At 41.9% G+C, this 26,593-nt stretch overlaps 1 protein-coding gene across 3 annotated transcripts in view; it reads left to right on the plus strand.

Annotated features, from left to right (window-relative positions):
* LOC137095093 (trinucleotide repeat-containing gene 18 protein-like) overlaps positions 1 to 26,593 on the plus strand; it is a 206,164-nt gene that overhangs the window by 166,332 nt on the left and 13,239 nt on the right. For 2 of the 3 annotated variants that reach the window (XM_067461332.1, XM_067461330.1), the window contains 8 exons: positions 3,228 to 3,369; positions 4,848 to 4,965; positions 7,036 to 7,111; positions 16,468 to 16,576; positions 17,720 to 17,836; positions 20,543 to 20,707; positions 22,531 to 23,873; positions 25,558 to 25,794. In XM_067461332.1, coding sequence (XP_067317433.1) covers positions 3,228 to 3,369; positions 4,848 to 4,965; positions 7,036 to 7,111; positions 16,468 to 16,576; positions 17,720 to 17,836; positions 20,543 to 20,707; positions 22,531 to 23,873; positions 25,558 to 25,794 — 2,307 coding nt within the window. The remainder of the gene's footprint in view (positions 1 to 3,227; positions 3,370 to 4,847; positions 4,966 to 7,035; positions 7,112 to 16,467; positions 16,577 to 17,719; positions 17,837 to 20,542; positions 20,708 to 22,530; positions 23,874 to 25,557; positions 25,795 to 26,593) is intronic. The other variant, XM_067461331.1, reaches the window with a different exon arrangement.

The following is a 26,593-nucleotide window of genomic DNA, read 5'->3' on the forward strand; positions in this document are numbered from 1 at the left end:
GGTCTTTGCTTCTTCTTCCAGCACGCTGACATTTCCCTGCCTGTCTTCCCAAGAGATTTGTAGGATTTGTCGGAGTTGACGGTGATGGAATTGCTCCCGGAGTCGCTTATGATGTCTGTAGACAGTCCACGTTTTGCAGGCATAGAGCAGGGTTTGGAGGACAATAGCTTTATAAACAAGCTCCCTACGGATGTCCCATTCCTCAAACACTCCCTGCTTCATTTGGAAGAATACTGCACTTGCAGAGCTCAGGCAGTGTTGTATTTCAGTGTCAGTGTTTATAGGAAGAATATTACAAAGGCAACAATTCAATGCCATCTATATATGTCTGTAGACAGTCCACGTTTCTCAGGCGTAGAGCAGGCTTGGGAGGACAATAGCTTTATAAACAAGCTCCCTACAGATATCCCGGTCCTCAAACTATCTATGCTTCATTTAGAAGAATACTGCACTTGCAGAGCTCAGGCAATGTTGTATTTCAGTGTCAATATTTATAGGAAGAATATTACAAAGGCAACAATTCAATGCCATCTATATAGGTCTGTAGACAGTCCATGTTTCGCAGGCGTAGAGCAGGCTTGGGAGGACAATAGCTTTATAAACAAGCTCCCTAGGGAGGTCCCGGTCCTCAAACACTCCCTGCTTCATTTGGAAGAATGCTGCACTTGCAGAGCTCAGGCGGTGTTGTATTTCAGTGTCAGTGTTTATAGGAAGAATATTACAAAGGCAACAATTCAATGCCATCTATATATGTCTGTAGACAGTCCACGTTTCTCAGGCGTAGAGCAGGCTTGGGAGGACAATAGCTTTATAAACAAGCTCCCTACAGATATCCCGGTCCTCAAACTATCTATGCTTCATTTAGAAGAATACTGCACTTGCAGAGCTCAGGCAATGTTGTATTTCAGTGTCAATATTTATAGGAAGAATATTACAAAGGCAACAATTCAATGCCATCTATATAGGTCTGTAGACAGTCCATGTTTCGCAGGCGTAGAGCAGGCTTGGGAGGACAATAGCTTTATAAACAAGCTCCCTAGGGAGGTCCCGGTCCTCAAACACTCCCTGCTTCATTTGGAAGAATGCTGCACTTGCAGAGCTCAGGCGGTGTTTTGTTTCAGTGTCAATATTTATAGGAAGAATATTACAAAGACAACAATTCAATACCATCTGTATAAATAAAAATGTAATGTTCGTTTCTGGGATTAACATAACTCAAAAACCACTGGACAAATTGACACCAAATTTGGACACAAGACACCCATCAGACCAACAAGTGACCATCACTCATAAAAACACTGAAAAGCACAGTGGAAGAGACTTAAAAAGCCAAAAAAAGGAAAATAAATTACAATGCATGTGCAAAACCACATATATACACATACACACACACACACAGGGCCGTAGCCAGAAAAATTTTTCGGGAGGGGTTGAAATTTTCGGGGGGGGGGGGTTGGGGTTGAAAATTTCACGGGGGGGGGGTTGAAACCTGCTTCCTAGCTTACACTGAAGCAAAGAGCACCTTAGGGGGCAGAGCAGCCTTCAATAGCCTGCAGCTCCGCCCCTATCAACCACCTCCACCAAGTCTGGCCTCCTTAATGAGAGCATTCAACATCCCCCCCCCCAACTTGGTTGCATCACTACTGTTCTGTCGTGCGCTGGGCCTGTAAATAATTGTCTTTAGAACAGGACGTGCAACCTTTGCCCAGTGGGAAGCCAGGGGGCCTAAAGAGAAGTTCTCAGAGGTTTCCACCACAAACAGTCTTTAGATGGCTTGAGAAGTACAACAAAGTCTTTTATTAATGAACAATCAAACAGAAACTTCTCTTGTCTTCAGTAAAGTTAAGCAAATGATTCCAAGCTTTTAGGCAACTGGTGACTTCCTAATCTTGCCCACAAAGGACAGGCAACTGTCTTCAATAACTTCTTCTTTAAAGGAAAATCCCCTTTTTAACTTCTCCCAGGCTGACTGTAATCTAACCCTTACTGATACCGGGTCAAACTGCGTCTCGAACGTCGAGTGGACCTACCAGCAAGGCAGTAGATGTTCTCCAGCTGGAGTTCTTTGGTCTTTAGGGTTGTTTTCCTGGAAATTCTTTGGAGACTCTTAAGGCCTTTCTCCCCCGGATAGTCTTAAGGGTTGAAGCTTTTGTACAGGGGAAGCTTGCACACATCCTATACATAAGCTTACCTTGCTGAGACTAACTAAAAATTGCTCCCTTCCCAATTGCCCTGAGCAAGGGGCGGGACCAAAACTTAACAATGATGGACAGGTGACTTGCCCTATGACTGCAACCAAAGAAGCCACCTATCTGCAGAGTCCCTGAAACCTAGGACTGCAAGCAAACATTTAATACAAAGCAAATAAAATTGGAGCTCCTGGTACCGCTGTACCAGAACAACTACATCAGCTATTGCTGCAAGTAATGACAGTGTGAATAGATTGCCAATATTTGCTTGAGCTAGTGCTTGCAGTTCTGGAGGGACTCTTGATTTTTTGCATCTCATAGAGTTAGCATGGGGATTTGGTTAACCAGTTAAAATTCATGAGTAAACCAGGTTTTTTAAAAAAATCTGAAACATTTCGGGGGGGGGGGTTTGAACCCCTAACCCCCTCCCCCCCCTCGCTGCAGGCCTGCACACACACACAGAACACATATACACAGACTGGGCTGCAGCAACACTTGGCAGGGGGCGGCTAGTATATTGATATAGGAAGAATAAGTGCTCATATTCTGTTTTTTAAAGTGTATTCTTGAAGAATCTTAACACATACTTGACTCGGCTTATAACTGCAATTCAAAAATTAAGTCTTCACTATCCCATTCCCCATTTTGTGTTATCTATATTTTAAAAATCCTAAATATACTCGTTCCTGTCTGTACTAAGGGAAGGAATCATCTGATTTCTCAGGTCAGCTAATATTGGTGAAGGGAAGAGTGCACTTCATGGCTACCCTGATTTATTTCTTTACCACATTTATATCTCGCTCTTCTCAACCCCGAAGGGTTCTCAGGGCAGCCTTGCAAAGGCATGGATACTCGGGAGGAGAGGAACTGTGCACGAAATACAGTCAGTCTTCCGTATCCATAGGTTCTCCATCCATGGGTTCAACCAATTATCACTTGAAAATATTTGAAGGGGAATTCCAAAAAGGCAGATCAAGAAACTGGGCTTCAGTGGAAATGCTTTGGCCAATAGTTGCTTATTTTCTCCCTGCTTCCCAGAACCGAGGGAAAGGAGGTGCCGTCAGCAAGCTCATGCAGAGCATGGCCGCCGAGGAGGATTTTGAGCCAAACCAAGACAGCAGCTTCTCCGAGGATGAAAACATGCCATTGAATGTGCTTCTGGAGCGGCCGCTGACTCCAGGTGAGGGCTAGCAGATTGCCTCCATGGATCCTCATGTCTTTCTTGCGCCTCTCTCCAAAAATGACAGAAGAGGGAAATGTATGTGCTCATGTACGAGGGGTATTTTTTAAGTAAGGTCCGTTTGAACATAAGTACACAACGAAAGTTTATTTCGAAAAAGTAAATTTATTTACAGAAAGTACATACGTCACTCTATTTTTCGACATAGTTGCCAAGTTTGTTCAAAGACTTATCATACCTCTGAACCAATTTTAAAATACCTGTTGGGGTTCGGCCTGAGTTTGAACTTGAACCTGATTCTCTGTTTGTTCCTCCTGATGCTAATGAAAATATATTTACTGATGCTAATGAAAATGTACTTCTTGATGTCAATGCTCCTGAAATTAGTGAGGAAGAAACTTCTGTAGATTTGGAAAATGAAAGTACCAGTGTTCATGAGAATGTTTCAGAGGGAAGCCATGACCTTTCACTCCCTTCTGCACCTGGGAACCTTAATGAGAACAGAAGGGGCCAGATCTGGCAAGACAGAAGTAAATCACTCAGCTTGCGAAGGTCTTCCAGATTAAAGGAAATACAAACAATGGCTTCAAAGCAGGGAGGCGTTTCACGAAACCAATTCCTCGGCTTTTACGTGCCTTCCGTTGGGCTGACTTTCTCAGTTCAGGCATCGTTTTAGATTGATGAAGACCTTGGCAGTTCTCCCGATTTCCCTGGCCATCGTCTTGAAAGATTTCTAGGACATCAAGTACGGTTAGTGGATTGCTAACAGGTTCCAGTATTTTACAGTGTGGCTTTGGGTTTTGATCTTGTTCATGGAAATTCATGTTTGCTGATTTTGCTGTGGCTTTTGACTTTGCATTTTTCCTTTATTTTGTAACCATTTTTCTTCAATAAAAAAGGATTGTTTTTTCACAGTCAAATGTGGTGGATAGTTATCTTAGGACCTCGTTTCCTGCTCTGGATTGCAACAATACCCTCTTCATAAAAACTTGCCGCCTGCTCCGATAACCAAGCGTTCACTGTAATCAAAGAAGGGCAACCGGAGCGGTCCCCATCATGGACGTTGTCATGGCCATCTTTGAATTGTCGTACCCACTTACGCACTTTGCTTTCACTCATAACAGTATCACCGTACACTTCACAAATCTGTCGATGGATTTCTGCAGCAGGCAGGTTCCTTGCTGACAAAAAACGTATCACTGAGCAAACCACACATTCGGAGGGTGAGTTGAGAGTCTTAAACATTTTTAAAGCACAGAACAGAACCGTACAGGTGAGCTACAGAGCGGAAACTGAGCACAGTTGTTCCCGAGGCATGCCGGTACACGACGCACGCGCTCATTGCGGTATGCGCGTGAACTACTAGTGTCTACAACAAAACGGACCTTACTTAAAAAATACCCCTCGTAGTTTTGTCTCCTCCCAAAAGTGTTGCTAATACTTGACTGCCTTCCTTCTGCTCCTCCCCGACTCCACAGCCCCTCGTTCTTGCATCATCGACAAAGACGAGTTGAAGGACGGCCTGCGAGTCCTGATCCCCATGGACGACAAGCTGCTCTACGCTGGCCACGTGAAGACCGTCCACTCTCCCGACATGTAAGTCAGAGGGACATGCAGCCTGGGTTGGCAGGGAGGGGAGAGCAGCCACTGCGTGGAATCAATATATCCAAACCTCCAGTGCACATCCTATCTATATAAATAAAAATGTAATGTTCGTTTGTGGGGTTAACATAACTCAAAAACCACTGGGGGAATTGACACCAAATTTGGACACAAGACACCTCCCAGGCCAACAAGTGACCACCACTCATAAAAACACTGAAAAACACAATGGAAGGGACTGAAAAAGCCGAAAAGGGAAAAAATTACAATGTATGTGCAAAACTACATATATACACATAAACACATACATACACACACAAAACACATATACACAGACTGGACTGCAGCAACACGTAGCAGGGGAGATTTATAAATATAGATAGATGTAGATAGTAGGTAGATAGATCAATCAGGAGGACTCATGGGAGTTGCAGTCCAAGAATAGGTAGAGAAGGAAGAAAGGGGAGAAAGAAAAAGGGACGGGAAGGAAGGAAAGAGGTAGAGAAGGAAAGAAAAAAGGGAAGGAAGGAAAGAGGGAGAAAAGGAAAGAGAGAAAGAAATAAAGAAAAAAGGGGAAGGAAGGAAAGAGAGAGAGGAGGGAGGGGGGAAGGAAGGAAGGAGAGAAAGAAAAAGGGAGGGGGAATAAAGGAAAGAGGTAGAGAAGAAAGGAATGAGAGAAGGAAAGAAAAAAAGGGAAGGAAAGAGGGAGGGATGGAGGGAGGGAAGGAAGGATAGAAAGAAAGAAAAAGGGGGAAGGAAGGAGGAGAGAAGGAAGGAGAGAAAGAAAGAGAAGGAAGGAAGGAGAGGAAGAAAAAAGGAGAGGAAGGAAGGAAAGAGGTAGAGAAGGAAAGAAAAAAGGGAAGGAAGGAAAGGGAGAAAAGGAAGGAGAGAAAGAAATAAAGAAAAAAGGGGAAGGAAGGAAAGAGAGAGAGGAGGGAGGGGGGAAGGAAGGAAGGAGAGAAAGAAAAAGGGAGGGGGAATAAAGGAAAGAGGTAGAGAAGAAAGGAATGAGAGAAGGAAAGAAAAAAAGGGAAGGAAAGAGGGAGGGATGGAGGGAGGGAAGGAGAGAAAGAAAGAAAAAGGGGGAAGGAAGGAGGAGAGAAGGAAGGAGAGAAAGAAAGAGAAGGAAGGAAGGAGAGGAAGAAAAAAGGAGAGGAAGGAAGGAAAGAGGTAGAGAAGGAAGGAAGAAGAGAAGGAAAGAAAAAAGGGAAGGAAGGAAAGAGTGAGGGAAGGAAGGAGAGAAAAAAAGAAAAAAGGAAGGAAGGAGAGAAGGAAGGAATGAGAGAAAGAAATAAAGAAAAGAGGGAAGAAAGGAAGGAAAGAGGGAGGGAAGGAAGGAAGGGAGGAGAGAAAGAAAGAAAAAGAAAGAAAGAGGGAGGGAAGGAAGAGAGGAGAGAAAGAGAAAGGGAGGGAAAGGAAGGAAAGAGGTAGAGAAGGAAGGAAGGAGAGAAGGAAAGAAAAAGAAAGAAAGGGAGGGAAGGAAGGAAGGAAGGAGAGAAGGAGAGAAAGAGGGAGGGAAGGCTGGCCACTGCAACATGTGGCGGGTACAGCTAGTATAAAATAAACCAGGTGTAGTTCACATTTGGTCAGCCCACACACTGCCTTGCCAGAGAAAGAAAATATGCTACGCAGGTAAACAGTAAAGAACAAGTAGTTTACTCTTCTTAATTCAGGACAACATATGTACAATGTGGTCAGTTGCATCAACTCACTAAATGTCCTTTTATGAGAGATTTAAAATAATCTTTCTTTTTCCATGTGGAGATTCTTAATCTATTTTTAATTATTAGGGAAGGCATCACTTCTGCTTTTCAGATCCAAATGAGCCATCTTGATACGACTCCTTGCTTGTCGTTCAAGGGTTGGCGGTTTGGGGCAGTTGTCATTTTGCCCCAAAGACAAAAAGATAGCGATGTGAAGAGAAATAAGAAACACCGAAAGGCCCCAAATGTCTCTCTGATGGTTTCCCTTTGTTTTGTTTTTTGCTTTACACCTCAATGTCTCTCAGCCTCCTCCTCCTTCTCTTCCTACTTCACTGTTGTGTTTTGGGTCTGTACGTTTCAGATATCGAGTGGTGGTGGAAGGAGAGCGAGGGAATCGGCCCCACATTTATTGCTTGGAACAGCTGCTGCAAGAGGCGGTAAGTCCCCCATTCTCCAGGAAGGGTGAGCTGGGCTCCCGCTTTCACTTTTGAGGAGGGAAAGTGGAGAGAAGAGACCTGGGCACGCATGGGGCCATTGGCACTTCTACTCTTGTCAAAGGAAGAAGGAGATTCCACCTGAACATGAGGAAGAACTTCCTGACTGGGAGAGCTGTTCACTAGTGGAACTCTCCACCCCAGAGTGTGGTGGAGGCTCCTTCTTTGGAGGCTTTGAAACAGAGGCTGGATGGCCATCTGTTGGGGGTGCTTTGAATTAGATTTTCCTGCTTGGGGTTGGACTGGATGACCCACTAGGTCTCTTCCAACTCTTGGATTCTATCATTCTATGAGATGCTATCACTGTGAATAGAACCATGCTCCTGCGCATGGGTTGCTCAACTTCCAGAAGTAATACATACCATCCCAAATACATATCACTCCAAATGGGATACAAAATATAAAAGGGAGAAACATCTAGATCTGGCCTGGGCAAACTTGGGCCCTCCCTCCAGGTGTTTTGGACTTCAACTCCCACAATTCCTAACAGTCTCAGGCCCCTTCCTTTTCCCCTTCCGCCAATTCAAAATGCAAACATGTCACCCCGCAGTCTTCTTTTCATCAGGATGAACATGCCCACCTAGAATCATAGAATCCAATCCCTGCCAACAAGCAGGATAATCATCTTCAAAGCACCCTCGACAGATGGCCATCCAGCCTCTGTTTCAAAGCCTTCAAAGAAGGAGCCTCCACCACAGTTCAGGGCAAAGAGTTCCACCTGCCGTTCTGAGTCGCCATTGAGTAGATGGTGGCGGTGTATAAATAAAGTTTTATTATTATTATTATTATTATTATTATTATTATTATTATTCCTCCTGTGTTTCGTTCTCCATATTTTTTACCACTTTTACCACTTACCAGCACTGCCTGAACATCAAACAAAAAGTGGGCGCTAGAAACAACATCATACGAAAGCTGACTGGCACAACCTGGGGATCACAACCAGACACAGTGAAGACATCTGCCCTTGCGCTATGCTACTCTGCTGCTGAGTATGCATGCCCAGTGTGGAACACATCTCGTCACACTAAAACAGTGGATGTGGCTCTTAATGAGACATGCCGCATTATCACGGGGTGTCTGCGCCCTGCACCACTGGAGAAATTACACTGCTTAGCCGGTATTGCACCACCTGACATCCACCGGGAAGTAGCAGGCAATAGTGAAAGGACCAAGGCAGAGACATCTCCAGCTCATCCCCTGTTTGGGTATCAGCCAGCACGTCAACGACTTAAATCAAGAGATAGTTTTCTTAGATCTACAGAGACACTCGCTGGAACACCCCAGCGAGCAAGAGTCCAAACGTGGCAGGCCCAAACCCAGCACCTCAATTCATGGGTGATACCAGATGAGAGACTCCCCCCTGGGCACTCAGAAGACTGGGCGACTTGGAAGGCGCTGAACAGATTGCGCTCTGGCACCACGAGATGCAGAGCCAATCTTAAGAAATGGGGCTACAGGGTGGAATCCTTGGCATGCGAGTGCGGAGAAGAACAAACCACTGACCACCTGCTGCAATGCACCCTGAGCCCTGCCACATGCACAATGGAGGACCTTCTTGCGGCAACCTCAGAGGCACTCCAAGTGGCCAGATACTGGTCAAAGGACATTTAACCAAATACCAAATTTGCAAAATCTGTGTGGTTTTTTCTTTCTTTCTTTCTTTTTTCTTTTTAATCTCTGTGTTTGTTTTGCTCTGTTAGAATTGTAATACAATGTCTCCATTTTCTGAAACAGTTTTTGTGATTGATAACAATTTCTAGAGGGCAGTGGTCTGACAGATCTCGTGGTAGTATATTGATCTCCTTGACTTTTGCGGAGAGATTCCTAGTTATCCAAGCCATGTCTATCCTCGACCAAGATTGATGTCTATTCGAGAAGAAGGTATAGTCTTTTTTTTCTTTATTTCTGTTTCTCCATATATCTTCTAAATCAAATTCTTTCTGAAGGTCTGTAAATTTTTGTGGAAGTTTGCCTTCCTTAGACTTTCTAGTCTTCAAACTTTTGTCCATTTGGGAATCCATTACCCCATTAAAATCTCCTACCAGAATCAATTCATCAAATTCCACTTCTTTCAATTTAACATTTAAAAATTCAACAAATTTTGTCTTTGAACCGTTAGGCGCGTAGATGTTACAAATCAAAATTTTAGAATCTCCAATTATCATCTTTACTGCAACACATCTTCCTTCTAAGTCTCTAAAAGCCAGTTCTGATTCTATTGTTTCCTTTACATATGTAACTACTCCTCTCTTCTTTTTCTCGTATGACGAATGATATTCTTTTCCTAATTTTTTGTTCGGGAGGTGTGCTGTATGTTTATCACAGATGTGTGTCTCCTGGAGGGCTATTACGTCATAACTAGATTTCTTCAAACTATTCCAGACTTTCTTACGTTTTTGGGGGGAATTCAATCCATTAATATTGTTAGAAAAACATTTTATTTGTCGCTCCATCTTGTTATTCGTTCTGATCTAATCCCAGTCCTATGTCGCCTAAAGCCATTTCCGCTATTCCAGTTGTTGGTTGTTCCATACTCTGTCCTTCTTTTCCTTCTTTTTTTCGTGGTGTCATTCTCTGTGGTTTTGGATCTTTCGAGAAGTAGCTATAATCCTTTGGTGATTTATATCTTGCTTTTTTAGCTTTAATTCCTTTTCTGGGGGTGGATAATCTTCTTTCTTCAGCTCCTTCTGTCTCTTCTTCTTCTTCTTCTTCTTCTTCTTCTTCTTCCCCCCCTTCTCCCATCTCTTCTTCTCCCTCCTTTTGACTCATAAGTTTATCATAAAATACCTTTGCCTTATGTTCAGATGTCAACCAGAGTCTTTCTTCATTGTAAGTCACCATTATTCCTTCTCTTCTTTCCCACCTGAATCTTATCTCCCTCTTTTTCAACTCCTCTGTTAGGAAAAAATATTTTCTTCTTCTTGCTAAAGTCATCTGCGGAAATTCCTTCAAGACCACAACTTTCTTTCCTTTATAAAGGATTGGGTTTCTATTACTATTATACAAAATGTCATCCCGTACCTTCTTTCTTGTAAACTTCACAATCACATCCCTATCTGTCTTATTTCTCCTGGAATAGAATGATGAAATCCTGTAAATTTGATCCACCTCTTGTTCCAATTCATCTACCTCACACTCCAAGCAACTTGCCAGCATTTTAATTACCATTTGTCTTATATCTTCTTTCTCCTCCTCCGCTATATTTCTGAATCTTAATTGGAAGTCCATTTGCATTTGCAGCAGTCTCTCTTGTTCTAATTCCATTTTCTCTCTTTGTTTATCCAGTCCTTTTATCTTCTGCGCCATTTCTGATTGAGTTCCCTCAATTTTCTCTTTAGAAACTTTTAATTCCTTCACTTCCCCCTGTAATTGTGATATATCTTTTTTGATCTGGCCAAATTCTTCTTTTATTTCGGTTTTCATTGCCTTAAATTCCTCTGTCATCTTCGTAATAATTCCCTCTTGTTTCTTATAATATTCCTCATGCTTAGTCTTGACCTCCTCCTTCAATTCCACCTGATAACCTGATAAAAACAGAAGAAGATAAAGAATACTACAATAAAATAATCCAAGACTTTTTGCAAATAAACAAATTGGATGAAATGGAGCCACGAGTGGTGTGGGATGCATTTAAAGCTGTTTTGAGAGGACATTTTATACAACAAGGATCAAGGAAGAATAGAGAAAGGAATAAAAGAATAACTGAATTGGCAGCAGAAATAGCAGCCAAGGAAATGGAATTAAAACGAAAACCATCGAAGAAAATAGAGAGACAACTGTTGGCACTAAAACAAGAGAAAAACCATATGGAGTTAGAACTCCAGTCAAGACAAATGAAATTTTTAAAACAACAGACTTTTGAAAATGCGAATAAACCCGGTAAATGGTTAGCAAATCAAATCCGGAAAAAAAGACAAATAAATTATATATCTAAAATAACAACTGCAGATAAGGATTTGAGGACGGATAAAGAAATCATAGAGGAGTTCAGGAGATTTTATACTCAATTATATACAAAGGACAATATAATGAAAGAAGACATTATGGAGTACATAGGCCAAATGAAGCTAGATAAAATAACGGATGAAGATAGAGAAGCACTGAATAAAGAGATATCTGAGGAAGAAATTGAAAAAGCAATCAATAAAATGGATGCAGATAAGGCCCCTGGACCTGACGGGTTTACGGCGGGATTTTATAAATCCTTTAAACAACAGCTACTACCAACACTTAAAGTTATTGCAAATGAAGCGATGAAATATCAGAAGGTACCAGACTCTTGGAAGGAAGCGGAGATCACAGTGATACACAAAGAAGGCTCCCCGGAAACGGATATTAAAAATTATAGGCCAATTTCTCTCTTAAACACGGATTATAAAATATTTGCAAACATCATGGCCACAAGATTAAAATTATTTTTAAACAAATGGATTGGAGAAGAGCAAACAGGTTTTCTGCCAAATAGACACATGAAAGAAAACATACGCAACGTCCTAGATCTTTTGGAATATTATGAGATGAACCATCAAAAAGAATTCGCCATTCTATCAATAGATGCAGAGAAAGCTTTTGATAATTTGAATTGGGATTTCTTCAAAATACTAATACAAGAATTGGACATGGGGGAAAAATTTAATAATGCAATTAATGCGATCTACGAATTCCAAAAAGCCAAAGTGAAAATAAATGGCCAAATGACACAAGAATTTGAAATAGCAAAGGGTACCAGGCAAGGGTGCCCACTATCCCCATTGATTTTTATAATGGCAGTGGAGATCCTAATGAAGAAAATCAGAGAAGATGAAAAGATAAAAGGAGCGAAAATTGGAAAATTTGAATATAAGATACGAGCGTTTGCGGACGATTTATTAGGAACAATTGAGGACCCAGAGAAAAATTTACAAAATTGGATAACCAAAATAGAACAATTTGGAAAAGTGGCAGGTTTTAAAATGAATATGAAGAAAACAAAACTCTTATTTAAGAATGTGGAAAAGGAGAAACAAGTAAAGATACAACAACAAGTGGGGATAGAGAGTGTTAAGAAAATTAGATACCTCGGAGTCTGGATTACAGCGAGAAATGGTCAACTTCTGAAGAATAATTACGAAATAGTTTGGAAGAAAATTCAAAAAGATGTACAAAAATGGAATTCTTTAAACCTATCACTTCTTGGCCGGATATCTTTAATAAAGATGAATGTTTTACCAAAACTTATATTTCTATTTCAAAATATTCCGATAATAAGAAATCAAACCCTATTCAAAAAATGGAAGAAGGACTTATTGAAATTTGTCTGGAAAGGAAAAAGGCCAAGAATAAACTATATAAACCTGATAGATAAAAAATCTAGAGGAGGGTTGGGATTTCCTGATTTGAAGACTTATCATGAGGCATGTGCTCTGTCATGGATAAGAGACTGGATGACGTTAGACAAAGAAAAATGTTTAAATTTAGAAGGTCATGACCTGAGAGTAGGATGGCACGCATATGTTTGGTATAACAGAGAACTAAAAGAAAAAAACTTCGGTAATCATTTTGTGCGAGCCTCCCTACTGAGGACATGGCTGAGGTACAAAGCCCTCTTTTATAAAAACACACCACTATGGGTCTCAGCAATGGAGGCACATCAAAGAAGATTGTTAGGATGGAGGGTTTGGCCAAGATATAAGGACATCCTGGTAAAAGGGAAAATGGAGATTAAATCTTTTGAACAACTCAAGAACTCTTATGGCAATATAACTTGGTTACATTACTTACAAATTAAAGAATATTTCAAACAAGATCAAAAAATTGGTTTTGACTGGGAAGAAAATACATGGGATAAAGTATTAAAAATACAAAAGAAAATAGTGACAATACTCTATAATAAATTGGTCCAATGGCAAACGGAAACTGAACAGGTGAAAACATGTATGATTAAGTGGGCCGAAAACTTAAGACGACCCATTCAGTTTAGAGAATGGGAGCAAATATGGAACAAAAAGTTGAAATATACGTATGCCATGGACCTGAAAGAAAATTGGTATAAAATGTTTTATAGATGGTATTTGACACCGAATAAACTTAGCCATATGTATCAAAATGTCTCAGATAAATGTTGGAAATGTGGGGAACAAACAGGCACATTCTACCATATGTGGTGGACCTGTAAGGATACAACTAAGTTCTGGGCTTCTATCCATGAAGAAACACAAAAGATGTTGAAGAAGAGGTTCAAAAAGAAACCTGAATATTACTTATTGGGATTTACAGATTTGGATTTTAAACTGGATGAGAATGAAGACAAATTATTTACATACTACACTACAGCGGCAAGGACTGTTTTTGCCAAATACTGGAAGAATGATCAAACACCGACCATCGAAGAATGGTTGGAGAAAGTTAAAGAAATAAGAGACATGGACGAATTAACTTTTTTGATGAGAAGAAATACTGGAAAATCGCTAAAGAGAACAGACTGGACCCTTTTCTATGACTACGAAAAGAAACTTAAAGATAAAAGTATTAGAGGATAAGAATAGATAAGTAGGTTGGAGAAGTAGAGTGAGAAGATCCTGAGGTTGGAGTGGAAGTCATTTTAGATTAGTTTAGGTGTTTTTTTTTTCTGTTGTGTTTTTGTGCTACCCTTCCTTCTTTCCTATCCTCTTGTTATTGTTCCCCCTCTTTCCCTGTGTTGATTTATAAAATGTTTAATAAAAATTATTTGAAAAAAAAGAATTGTAATACAATGGTTGCTGATGACACGATAAATAAATAAAAAATAAATAAACCACTTCTGCCGCTGCTCCCATAACCCAGACTGTGGTCATGCTGGCTAGGGCTGCTAGGCACTGGATAGACAACCCATGTTACGAATACACAAAATTGGTTGGATGTACAAACCCAAAAAGCAAAGCCTCTTCCCAACTTAACCTACTTTAGTTGGTAGCAATTTTCAATTATTTATTTCCCTGCCCTGCCTTAAATAACAACAACAACAACAATATTTTTTCCTTCCCACCGAAGGGACTCAGAGCAGATTACAGTATATACACAGACACAGGCAAACATTCAGTGCCTTGTTACAAATGACATACAAATACACAGACAAAGGTAAAGACTTCTTTCATTTCTGGCTTGGAAATATTAATATTAATAATAATAATAATAATAATTATTATTATTATTATTATTATTATTATTTAAGGCAGGGAAAGAAATAATAATAATAATTATTATTATTATTATTATTATTATTATTTTCCCTGCCTTAAATAATAAGAAGAACAACAACAACAACACTTTATTTATATTTTATATATTTATATTTTATTTATATTTATACTGGTCAAAGGACATTTGATCAACTACCAAGCTTGCAAACTTTGTGTTTTGTTTGTTTGTTTGTTTGTTTGTTTAAAAATGCAACACAACTGTCTGGTCTGCTCCTGACACGATAAATAAATTTATATTTTTTCGAAGGCTTTCATGGCTGGAATCACTAGGTTCTTGTGGGTTTTTTCGGGCTATAGAGCCATGTTCTAGAGGCATTCTCTCCTGACGTTTCGCCTGCATCTATGGCAAGCATCCTCAGAGGTAGTGAGGATGCTTGCCATAGATGCAGGCGAAACGTCAGGAGAAATGCCTCTAGAACATGGCTCTATAGCCCGAAAAAACCCACAAGAACTTATATTTTGTCCTTCTCCCCAGAAGGACTCAGAGCAGATTACAGTATATACACAAACACAGGCAAACATTCAGTGCCTTGTTACAGATGACATACAAATACACAGACAAAGGTAAAGACTTCTTTCATTTCTGGCTTGGAAATAATAATAATAATAATAATAATAATAATAATAATACTTTATTTGTACCCCGCTACCATCTCCCGAGGGACTCGGTGCGGCTTACATGAGGCCGAGCCCACAACACAACAATAACAATAACAGCAATAATACAAAAACAATACAAAAACTCATAGCAAAATAAGCAAAAACAAGAACAATAACACGACGCATTTAAAAACCAATGGCTGGGCCAAATGTAATAATTAAAATTTTTAAAAATAATGCTGGGCATGAACAGGTAATATGTAATTGGGATAGAGGTTTTGGAGAGGGAGGAAATGTGCAGACAATCTAAAATCATTATTAAAGTGCGTTTGAGGACATATTGCTGGGAGTTTCCTTATTCTGGGAAGGCACACTGAAACAGCCACGTTTTCAGGCTCCTCCTAAAGACTGCCAGAGATGGGGCTTGTCTAATATCCCTGGGGAGTGAGTTCCAGAGTCGAGGGGCCACCACTGAGAAGGCCTTCTCCTTTGTCCCCACCATTTATTATTATTTATTATTATTATTATTATTAATTTTTGCTGTTCGTATTTGTTGTGAACCGCTGTGGGTCGCCTTCGGGCTGAGAACAGCGGTATATAAGTAAGGTAAATAAATAAATAATAATAATAATAATAATAATAATAATAATAATAATAATAATAATTTCTTTCTCTGCCTTAAATAATAACAACAACAATAACTTTATTTATATTCTCTCCTTCTCCCTGAGGGGATTCTGAATGGATTACAGTATATACACAGACACAAGACAAACATTCAGTGCCTTGTTACAAATGACATACAAATACACAAACAAAGGTAAAGACTTCTTTCATTTCTGGCTTGGAAATAATAATAATAATAATAATAATTATTATTATTATTATTATTATTATCATTATCATTATATCTTTCCCTGCCCTGGCTTAATAATAATAATAATAATAACAACAACAACAACAACACTTTATTAATATTTTGTCCTTCTCCCCGGAGGGACTCAGAGCAGATTACAGTATATACACAGACACAGGCAAACATTCAGTGCTTTGTTGCAAATGACATACAAATACACAGACAAAGGCAAATACTTCTTTCATTTCTGGTTCAGAAATAATAATAATAATAATAATAATAATAATAATAATACCTTTCCCTGCCTTACCTTAATAATAATAACAGAAATTATTATTATTATTATTATTATTATTATTATTATTATTACTATTATTATTATTACTATTATTACTATTATTTCTTTCCCTGCCCTGCCTTAAAGTTAAAGGACTGAGCTCTTCTGAAGGCATGTGGACCCAAACATTGACAATCCATCCACTCCACATCTTCTGACTCTATGTTGGATGGATGGACAGTTGTGGTTTCCACCGAGGGGATGGAGGGAGGGTCAGAACCGCCTCACTCATGAAGAGAAGGTCTACTCCTGGGTAAACCAGCAACTAAAATTTCCTTCTATGCAGATCATTGACGTGAAACCCCCTTCGGTACGATTCCTGCCTGAAGGCACAAGGATCGCTGCCTACTGGAGCCAACAGTACCGCTGCCTCTATCCGGGAACGGTTGTCCGAGGTGAGACCTTTTCCTAAGCCGAGAGTTGTGTTGGAAGTCACGGGAATAGGCCATGTTCTGAGCATACCTGGCTGTGTAGCCCAAAATGAGTGGAAGCTCCAATATATATGGTCAGAAATATAAAAAATTAACTAGTTATTTTTAATTACAAAAATGTGAGTCAAGCATTGAAAGGGTTAAATGAATGCAATGACTCAGTGAAAGCTGCATTTCAATATAAGTAGGTGTGCCTGTATGCCTCAGTGTTAGTTGCCCTCAGTATGAAGAGGCTTCAGTCTGAGAGAGGCCTCGGTGTGAGGTAAACCTCAGTGAGAAGTAGGCCTCAGAGTTAGTAGGCCTCAGTGTGAGAGGCCTGGTGTGAGAAGTCTTTGGTGAGAGAAGCCCCAAGTTAAAGGCCTTGTGTGTAAAGCTCAGGTGTGAAGGCTGCTCTGTGTAAAAGGCTATTGTAAGTCTAGTGTGAGAAGAGCCTCTATGAGAGCGAAGCTTTATATCTAAATGAGAAAGAAGCCCAGCATGGAAGCAAAGTAGGAAGTATAAAGAACTTTATTTGTATTGTTGAAGGTTTTCATGGCCAGAATCACTGGGTTGTTGTACATATCTTGGGCTGTATGGCCATGTTCTAGAAGCATTCTCTCCTGACGTTTCGCCTGCATCTATGGAAAGCATCCTCAGAGGTAGTGAGGTCTGTTGGAAGTAGGAAAAAAGGTTTATATATCTGTGGAATGACCAGGGTGAGACAAAGGACTCTTGTCTGCTGAAGCTAGGTGTGAATGTTTCAACTGACCACCTTGATTAGCATATAATGGCCTGACAGTGCCTAGGGCAAACTTTTGTTGAGAGGTGATTAGATGTCCTTGTTTGTTTCCTCTCTGTTGTTGTGCTGTTTTCATGGTTTCCTCCTTTCTGTTGAAATTGTCCACATGCTTGTGTATTTCAATGGCTTCTCTGTGTAGTCTGACATGGTGGTTGTTGGTGTGGTCCAGCATTTCTGTGTTCTCACATAATATGCTGTGTCCAGGCTGGTTCCTCAGGTGCTCTGCTATGGCTGACTTCTCTGGCTGAAGTAGTCTGCAGTGCCTTTCATGTCCCTATGTGTGTAGGTGTTTATTCCCTCTCTTCTGATTACTTTTCTTCTTCCTTTAGGGGCTCATGATCAGGAGGAGGATGGAGACTTGATCACCGTAGAGTTTGACGATGGCGACACTGGACGGATCCCCTTATCTCACATCCGGTTACTTCCAACGGATTACAAAATCCAGTGTGAGTCCTGCATTTGTAGAACTTTAGAGCCAGAAGGTGCTTCAGGGGTCCATCTCCGTACGATGTGCAACTGAAGTACCCCTGAAAAATGCCCAGCTTCCGTTTAAAGCCTCCAAAGAAAGAATCCACCACTCTCCAAGGCAATCTAATCCATTGTCAGACAGTTCTTCCCAGTGGTACCTCTTTTTTTGTAATTCGAATCCATTCTAATATAATGCTGCAGAATTAAGTTCGTCTCACTTCTTCCAGGTTCTTCCCTTTTTTTCTGGAATTCGCTGGCTGCATAGAAGGATCGATAGATCTTATGTTCCAAGGGAAGGCCTTGCGCACAGGTTGCGATGGCTCAGGGACTTCTACTAGTCCAATGACACCCACTTCGAGTAGCATTGGCAGTCATTCTCACACTTGGGTGCTCAAGATGTTTTGGACTTCCCTCAAAGACTCTCATTCAGCATTGGTCAGTGGCCAAAGGTTCTGGATTCTGAAGTCCAAAACATCTTAACGTCCAGCGGTTTAAAATAGTTGGCCTACTACTCTGCCCATAAGGTTCTTGTGGGTTTTTTCGGGCTATATGGCCATGTTCTAGAGGCATTTTCTCCTGACGTTTCGCCTGCATCTATGGCAAGCATCCTCAGAGGTAGTGAGGTCTGTTGGAAATAGGACAATGGGTTTATATATCTGTGGAATGACCAGGGTGAGACAAAGGACTCTTGTCTGCTGAAGCTAGGTGTGAATGTTTCAACTGACCACCTTCATTAGCATTTGAATTGCCTAGCTGAGCCTGGGAAAGGAAGAGCCCATGAAAATGAACAAAGTCTGGCTACCAGTATTAAAAAACTCTAAAATTACAACAGCAAAACAGCAGAGAGGAAACAACAAGGCACATCTTAACACCTCTCAACAAAAGATTTTCCCAGGCTCAGCCAGGCCTTCAAATGCTAATGAAGGTGGTCAGTTGAAACATTCACACCTAGCTCCAGCAGAGAAGAGCTCCTTGCCCCACCCCAGCCATTCCACAGATATATAAACCCATTGTCCTAATTCCAACAGACCTCACTACCTCTGAGGATGCTTGCTATAGATCCAGGCGAAACGTCAGGAGAAAATGCCTCTAGAACATGGCCATATAGCCCGAAAAAACCCACAAGAACCTTATGGGCAGAGTTGTAGGCCAACTATTTTAAACTTTTGGATGTTAAGATGTTTTGGACTTCAGAGTACAGAACCTTTGGCCACTGACCAATGCTGAATGAGGGTCTTTGAGGGAAGTCCAAAATATCTTGAGCACCCAAATGTGAGAATGACTGTCAATGCTACTTGAAGTGGTTATTGGACTAGCAGAAGTCCCTGAGCTATCGCAACCTGTGTGCAAGGCCTTCCCTTGGGACATAAGATCTATCGATCCTTCTATGCAGCCAGCTAATTCCAGAAAAAAAGGGAAGAACCCATTGTCCTAATTCCAACAGACCTCACTACCTCTGAGGATGCTTGCTATAGATGCAGGCGAAACGTCAGGAGAAAATGCCTCTAGAACATGGCCCTATAGCCCGAAAAAACCCACAAGAACCTAGTGATTCTAGCCATGAAAGCCTTCGACAATACAACTCTGCCCATATTTAGGTTGCACTTAAAGAAACTCAGCATTATGAATAGGAGCCACAACAGAGCTCACTGATACATGTTTTGCTTGCAGTGTGGATTTCTGCCGGTAATCCTATTTTAAGTCACTCTCAGGTGGATTTGGGGGGCAATAATGTGTACCTTGCAAAGGCTGATCTGGCCAAAGTGGTCCACGCCTTAGTCACCTCTAGACTGGATTACTGCAATGCACTCTACGTGGGGCTGCCCTTGAAAATGGCCCAGAAATTTCAGATGATCCAAGGGGCGGCAGCCAGGTTGTTAACTGGGGCCCCTTAAAGGGAGCGGTCAACCTTCCTGTTCAAGGAGCTCCACTGGCTACCATTCATTTACCGGTCCCAATTCAAGGTGTAAGTTCTTACCTACAAAGCCCTGAACGGTTTGGGACCCACCTACCTGCGTGACCGCATCTCTGTATACGAACCCACACGATCCCTTCGATCATCCGGAGAGGCCCTGCTCTCGATCCCACCAGCCTCGCGGACACGATTGGTGGGGACGAGAGAGAGGGCCTTTTCGGTGGTGGCCCCTCGACTCTGGAACTCCCTCTCTAAAGATATCAGACAGGCCCCAACTCTGGCAGTCTTTAGGAGGAGCTTGAAGACATGGTTGTTCCAATGTGCCTTCCCGGAATAATGATCCCATAGCACTTTGTCCTCCAAGCACTTTATATTTTTTAGATCTACTCGTATGCCCTTCCACAAACGCCACTATCACCTTTTCGTCCATGTCCCAGCATTATTCCCAATTTTAGCTTTACATTTGGCCTTCCCACTGTTTTTAATTCTGTTTGTCTTATTGCTAATGTTGTATATTTTATTGTCTATGTTTTTATTTTAATTGCTTGTACTGTTGTTGTTGTTATTGCTTGTGCTGTTGTATTCGGCCTCGGCCTCATGTAAGCCACACCGAGTCCCTTGGGGAGATGGTAGCGGGGTATAAATAAAGTATTATTATTATTATTATTATTATTATTATTATTATTATTTGGGGGTATGTGAGAGAGAGGCAGATAGAAGGGCAAGAACCAAGGAGCACAATGCCAACAATGGCTCTTGACTGTTGCAGGTGCCGAGCCTTCTCCGGCCCTCTTGGTACCCAGCATGAAACGCCGCAGCCGCAAATCCAGTAAGGATACTGGAGAAGGAAAAGAAGGAACTGGGATGGAATCGGACGAGATCGCTTCAAAAGGCAAAGGACGTGGGAGAAAAACAAGCAGCAAGGAGAAAGCTGGTATAAACACCACAGCCTGTCTTAGTGGGTTGGGAACATTGTGAGAAGACACTAGGAAAGCTGCCTTCTCCCAGGCCAGACTCAGTCCCTGTAGCCCAGAGTGGAATGAAGGAATGTTTGACTGCATCTTAATGTGTGGGTTTTTTTTTAGATTAACTTCACAATTCAGCAGCAGATCAGTTGCACAACTTCAGCGCTTTCCAGTAGCTTCTTCCTGCACAGTATTTTCAGCCAACTGCTCCCACAGCCTGCAGTCACTCTGGAACCTTTTACAGATACTTGAGCACATGCCCGGCCATTGTCAGTTTTACCATTGTATTCCCCCCAGTCTAGATGACATTACAAACTTACCACAGCACATAGTTATATCTTGTCTTAGCAGACAGGTTCTTTTAATCAATTACATAGAGCTTTCGACGACCAGCATCACAGCACAAGGAGAGAGAATACACTGTACATGACTTCCTTATATACAATTCTATACAATTACACATAGCAATCTCTGATTGGTTCCCAACTCATTAACTTAACTCAGACCCAGGATTGCATCATTCACAATCACCTGGACCAGGCCAGAACACATAGAATCATAGAATCAAAGAGACCTCATGGGCCATCCAGCCCAATCCCATTCTGCCAAGAAGCAGGAATATTGCATTCAAAGCACCCCTGACAGATGGCCATCCAGCCACTGTTTAAAAGCTTCCAAAGAAGGAGCCTCCACCATACTCCGGGGCAGAGAGTTCCACTGCTGAACAGCTCTCACAGTCAGGAAGTTCTTCCTCATGTTCAGATGGAATCTCCTCTCTTGTAGTTTGAAGCCATTGTTCTGCATCCTAGTCTCCAGGGAAGCAGAAAACAAGCTTGCTCCCTCCTCCCTGTGGCTTCCTCTCACATATTTATACATGGCTATCATATCTCCTCTCAGCCTTCTCTTCTTCAGGCTAAACATGCCCAGCTCCTTAAGTCGCTCCTCATAGGGCTTGTTCTCCAGACCCTTGATCATTTTAGTCGCCCTCCTCTGGACACATTCCAGCTTGTCAATATCTCTCTTGAATTGTGGTGCCCAGAATATTGGACACAATATTCCAGGTGTGGTCTAACCAAAGCGGAATAGAGGGTAGCATGACTTCCCTAGATCTAGACACTATGCTCCTCTTGATGCAGGCCAAAATCCCATTGTCTTTTTTTGCCTCCACATCACATTGTTGGCTCATGTTTAAATTGTTGTCCACGAGGACTCCAAGATCTTTTTCACACATACTGCTCCCACAGCCTGCAGTCACTCTGGAACCTTTTACAGACACTTGAGCACATACCCGGCCATTGTCAGTTTACCATTGTCTTTCCCCCAGTCTAGATGACATTACAAACTTACCACAGCACATAGTTATATCTCGCCTTAGCAGACAGGTTCTTTTAATCAATTACATAGAGACTTCGACGAACAACATCACAGCACAAGGAGAGAGACTACACTGTATATGACTTCCTTATATACAATTCTTTACAATTACACATATCAATCTCTAATTGGTTACCAACTCATTAACTTAGCTTAGACCCAGGATTGCATCATTCACAATCACCTGGACCAGGCCAGAACACATTCCCCAAATGATTCCCTATATACAGTTAATGCATGATTCAGCATTTCCAATAGAAGCCCATTAGCAGTGCATGACTCAGCCATATTACATTACATACAATACATTGTAAAACCTGACAATTTGTAGAACAGTGTTGTTGTTATTATTATTATTATCTGCAAATGGTGTTTTATTTCTTTATTTCATTTATGTGCTTTTTTTGTTGTTTCCCAGAAGAAAGTGTCCTAACAGAACCAACAAACCAGGAGGAAATACCCACAAGCCCTTCCCATCTGCCCGAAAAGACTGTTTGCAAACAGACTGTGAAAAACTCAAAGAAAACACCGCCGGTCCCTGCCAGATCCTCCCCAGACCCCACAGAAGAAAAACACCAAAGTAAAGGCAGTAAGATGAAGATTTCAGCCAAAATCCACAGTCCGTCGCAGTCCTCTTTCCAGTCGCCAGTGTTCAGCAGCGTTCGTAGCAATGAGCAGTACGCTGAGCTCTCCGGCATCCTGGGAGCCTTCGGTTCTTCTGATGCCTCCTCCCACAAAGTCAAGTCAAAGAAAGGGAAGTCCTCCGAGGACTCCCCGGAGTTTGGGTCAACGGCCAAAGCCCAGAGGAAGATCCCGGACGGTGAGGTCCTGATCAAGCTAGACCATGAGGGGGTCATGTCTCCCAAGAGCAAGAAGACGAAAGAAGCCATGAGGATGCTGGGAAGCTCAAACCTGGCCGGCAGGAGGGAGGCCAAGAACATCCTGGGAATGAGCTACAATCCCATTGCAAGTGCTGACGCCAAGCAGAAATCTTCGAGGAACAAAACATCCGGGGGAGAAGCTTCTGCCTCTAAGTTTTCCAGCAAGTTTGGAGGTGGCTCTGGAGAGACTCCTTCGTCTTCCAAAGATCATGAGGACAAAGACCAAGCAGAGCCGGCAGGAGACGAATCCGAAAGCAACAGTAGCGGCAGCAGTTCGGAGTCTGAAGGGGAAGAAGAAGAAGAAGCAGAGAAGAACGGCAACGGTGCTCAAGATGGCAGCTCCGCCAGCTCGCGGGCCTCCACGCCCATGTCTTCCACAAACTCCTCCACTTCCTCCTCCTCCAGCAGTAGCAGTTCCTCTTCCTCCTCCTCTTCTTCTTCCTCTTCCACTTCCTCTTCCTCCTCCAGCTCTTCCTCCTCCTCCTCCTCTTCATCCTCCACCACGGATGAAGACTCCTCCTGCAGCTCGGACGAGGAGACTTCTGAATCCCAGCCTGGTGTTTCTTCTGCCCAGCAGGCTTTGCCTTCCAAGCCAGCCAAGCAGACCGGCAAATCTCGCTCGGCTTCCCACCCTCCGGACTCTAAGCAGCAGCAGCCGCCACAACCGTCGCCACCACAAGCACAACAGCAGCAGCAGGCGGCGGCACAGAAGCAGCCGAGCGGGAACAAGAACCGGCCCAAGAAGCGCGAGGGGATCCACCTGCCCACCACCAAGGAGCTTGCCAAGCGCCAGCGGCTGCCTTCCGTGGAGAACAGGCCCAAAATTGCTGCCTTCCTACCTGCACGACAGCTTTGGAAGTGGTTTGGGAAGCCTACCCAGGTGAGGGAGGATTGGACTGTGCAAGAGTGGGTTAATGGCAGTTGCAGTCAAGGCATAACTTTTAACATTTATTTATATAGCACCCTTCTCCTGTGACAGGGCCCAAGGCTGCTCACCTCACATTAAGTGCAAAACATATATTTATTTATTTACGACATTTATATGCCGCCCTACTCATCCCGAAGGGGACTCAGAGCGGCTTACGAGTAATATGTAAATACAATACATTATATTATTACCATAGCACAATATCATATGATATTATAATTAAATATTTTATATTATTTTATATTATTATTTTTATTTTATATTACATATAAAATTTTATATTACATATAAAATAATATTACAATATAATGGTCTAGTTCAATATAGTAATATATAATACTGATATTGTACTATGCTGCATGTATGTGTGTATGTATGTATATGTGTGTGTGTGTGTATACACATATTCATATATATATATATACATACATACATACATACATATACATATATATGTTGCATCTCAGTTCAAGAAACAAGACCATAAGATTAAATCCACCACACTGGACTGTAGGAAAAGCAATCCTTGTTTATTGATGAAAAATTGGTTACAAAAGAAAGGTAAATGCAGAGTTAAAAAGCCACAGAAAAACATCAGTCAGTAGAATCTCTGAACTGGAGCAAAATTTCAAAAGCCACAATACAAGAAACAGGAATCTGTTAGCCTTTTACTAACCATGAACTTGATAACTAAGCCTCTGGGATTACCGGCTATGAAACACAGGAATTCTGCCAAGGCACAGCCACAGTCCCAAACGTTTATTGATCTAAAGAGGCACCCGGCAGGAGGCCTCTTAAACCAAAGAAGCTATTCTTTGAAACGCCCCTTGACTTTGACGTCTGGGCCTGTCTCTCCTGTAAACGATGGGACCTTCGTAGAAACTGGGAAACATTTCTGTCTCTAACTATCTGTTCTCTTCGGTCCTCATTAAAAACCCCAGGTGGAGAGATATCACGGCTAGTGATATCACGGCTAACTTCCAAAACATTTTCCTCCAGCTGTTGGGTTTCGTTTTCATCGCCGCTGACCTCTGCATCAACAGATTCCACACTGTCAGAGTCAGGGAGAGCTTGCTCAGTTGGAAAAACTATCAGAGAATCCGGTTCCCACAGATCAGGATCAGGCTGAACCCCAACAATATATATATATATATATATATATTATCATCTGCTCTGAGTCCCCTTTGGAGTGAGAAGGGTGGCATATAAATGTTATAAATAAATAAATAAATATTAGTATTATATATTACTATATTCTACCATACCATTTTACTGTAATATTATTAGTAATATTACATGTAATATAAAATATATAATTATAATGTTGTATTATTAGTAGAAGTATTATATTGTATTACATCATAATATTATCAATATTATATGTATATACAATATATTATATTATTTTATTATCATAGTGCAGGAGACAAGGTGGAACTGTCTTCCTGACCCCTTCTCTTCACTCTGGTCCCAGAGCAGCATAATAATAATAAACTTTATATAAATAAATAAATATATAAAGTTTAGATATAAATGTATGTTTATATATATATGTGTGTGGCTTAGGATCTGGATCCATCCTAATGTGGAAAACAGGTTCTGAGCTTATGAGATCCTGCATTCTTCTGTTCCACAGAGGCGTGGGATGAAGGGAAAAGCCCGGAAGCTCTTCTACAAAGCCATCGTCCGCGGAAAGGAGATCATCCGCATCGGAGATTGTGCCGTCTTCCTATCGGCCGGCCGGCCCAACCTGCCCTACATTGGCCGGATCCAGAGCATGTGGGAGTCCTGGGGGAACAACATGGTCGTCCGGGTGAAATGGTTTTACCACCCAGAAGAGACCAATCCTGGGAAGAAACTCAACGAAGGCAAGGTAGGCGGCCTCTGAAGCGTGAAACTTCCTTATTCAAGGGGAGAGGGAAGTTCTGGCTCAGTCGTGGAGGGAAATGATCTCAACTTTGAGAAGAAAGCCAAATAACAGGGAGAGTTGACTTATTACGTGGCACATATACCTTATGCCTATATGCCTATACAATGTTCCCTCGCTATTTCGCGTTTCACTTTTCGCAGACTCGCTGTTTCACAGTTTTCCTCTCAGTCCTCCCTCCCTGCAGCCTTGAAGGGCCTTTCCTTCCTTTCCTTTGCGCTCTCTCTCTCTTCACCCAGCGAAGGGAAAGGCGAGGAGGGCTTGTTTCCTTTCCCTTCCCTTCCCTTTCCCTTCCCTTTCCCTTTACCTCTCCCTTTCCTTTCCCTTCCCTCTCCCTTCCCTTTCCCTCTCCCTTCCCTTTCCCTTCCCCTTCCGTTTCCCTTCTCTTTCCTTTCCCTTCCCCTTTTCCTTCCCTTCCCTTTCCCTTCCCTATCCTTTCCCTTCCCTTTCCCTTCCCCTTCCCCTTCCCCTTCCTTTTCCTTTCCTTTCTCTTCCCTTTTCCTTCCCTTCCCCTTCCCCCTTCCCTTCCTTTTCCTTTCCCTTCCCTTTCCCTTTACCTCTCCCTTTCCTTTCCCTTCCCTCTCCCTTCCCTTTCCCTCTCCCTTCCCTTTCCCTTCCCCTTCCGTTTCCCTTCTCTTTCCTTTCCCTTCCCCTTTTCCTTCCCTTCCCTTTCCCTTCCCTATCCTTTCCTTTCCCTTCCCTTTCCCTTCCCCTTCCCCTTCCTTTTCCTTTCCTTTCTCTTCCC

Source organism: Anolis sagrei, chromosome Y, assembly GCF_037176765.1.
Source record: "Anolis sagrei isolate rAnoSag1 chromosome Y, rAnoSag1.mat, whole genome shotgun sequence".
NCBI classification, from domain to species: domain Eukaryota; kingdom Metazoa; phylum Chordata; class Lepidosauria; order Squamata; family Dactyloidae; genus Anolis; species Anolis sagrei.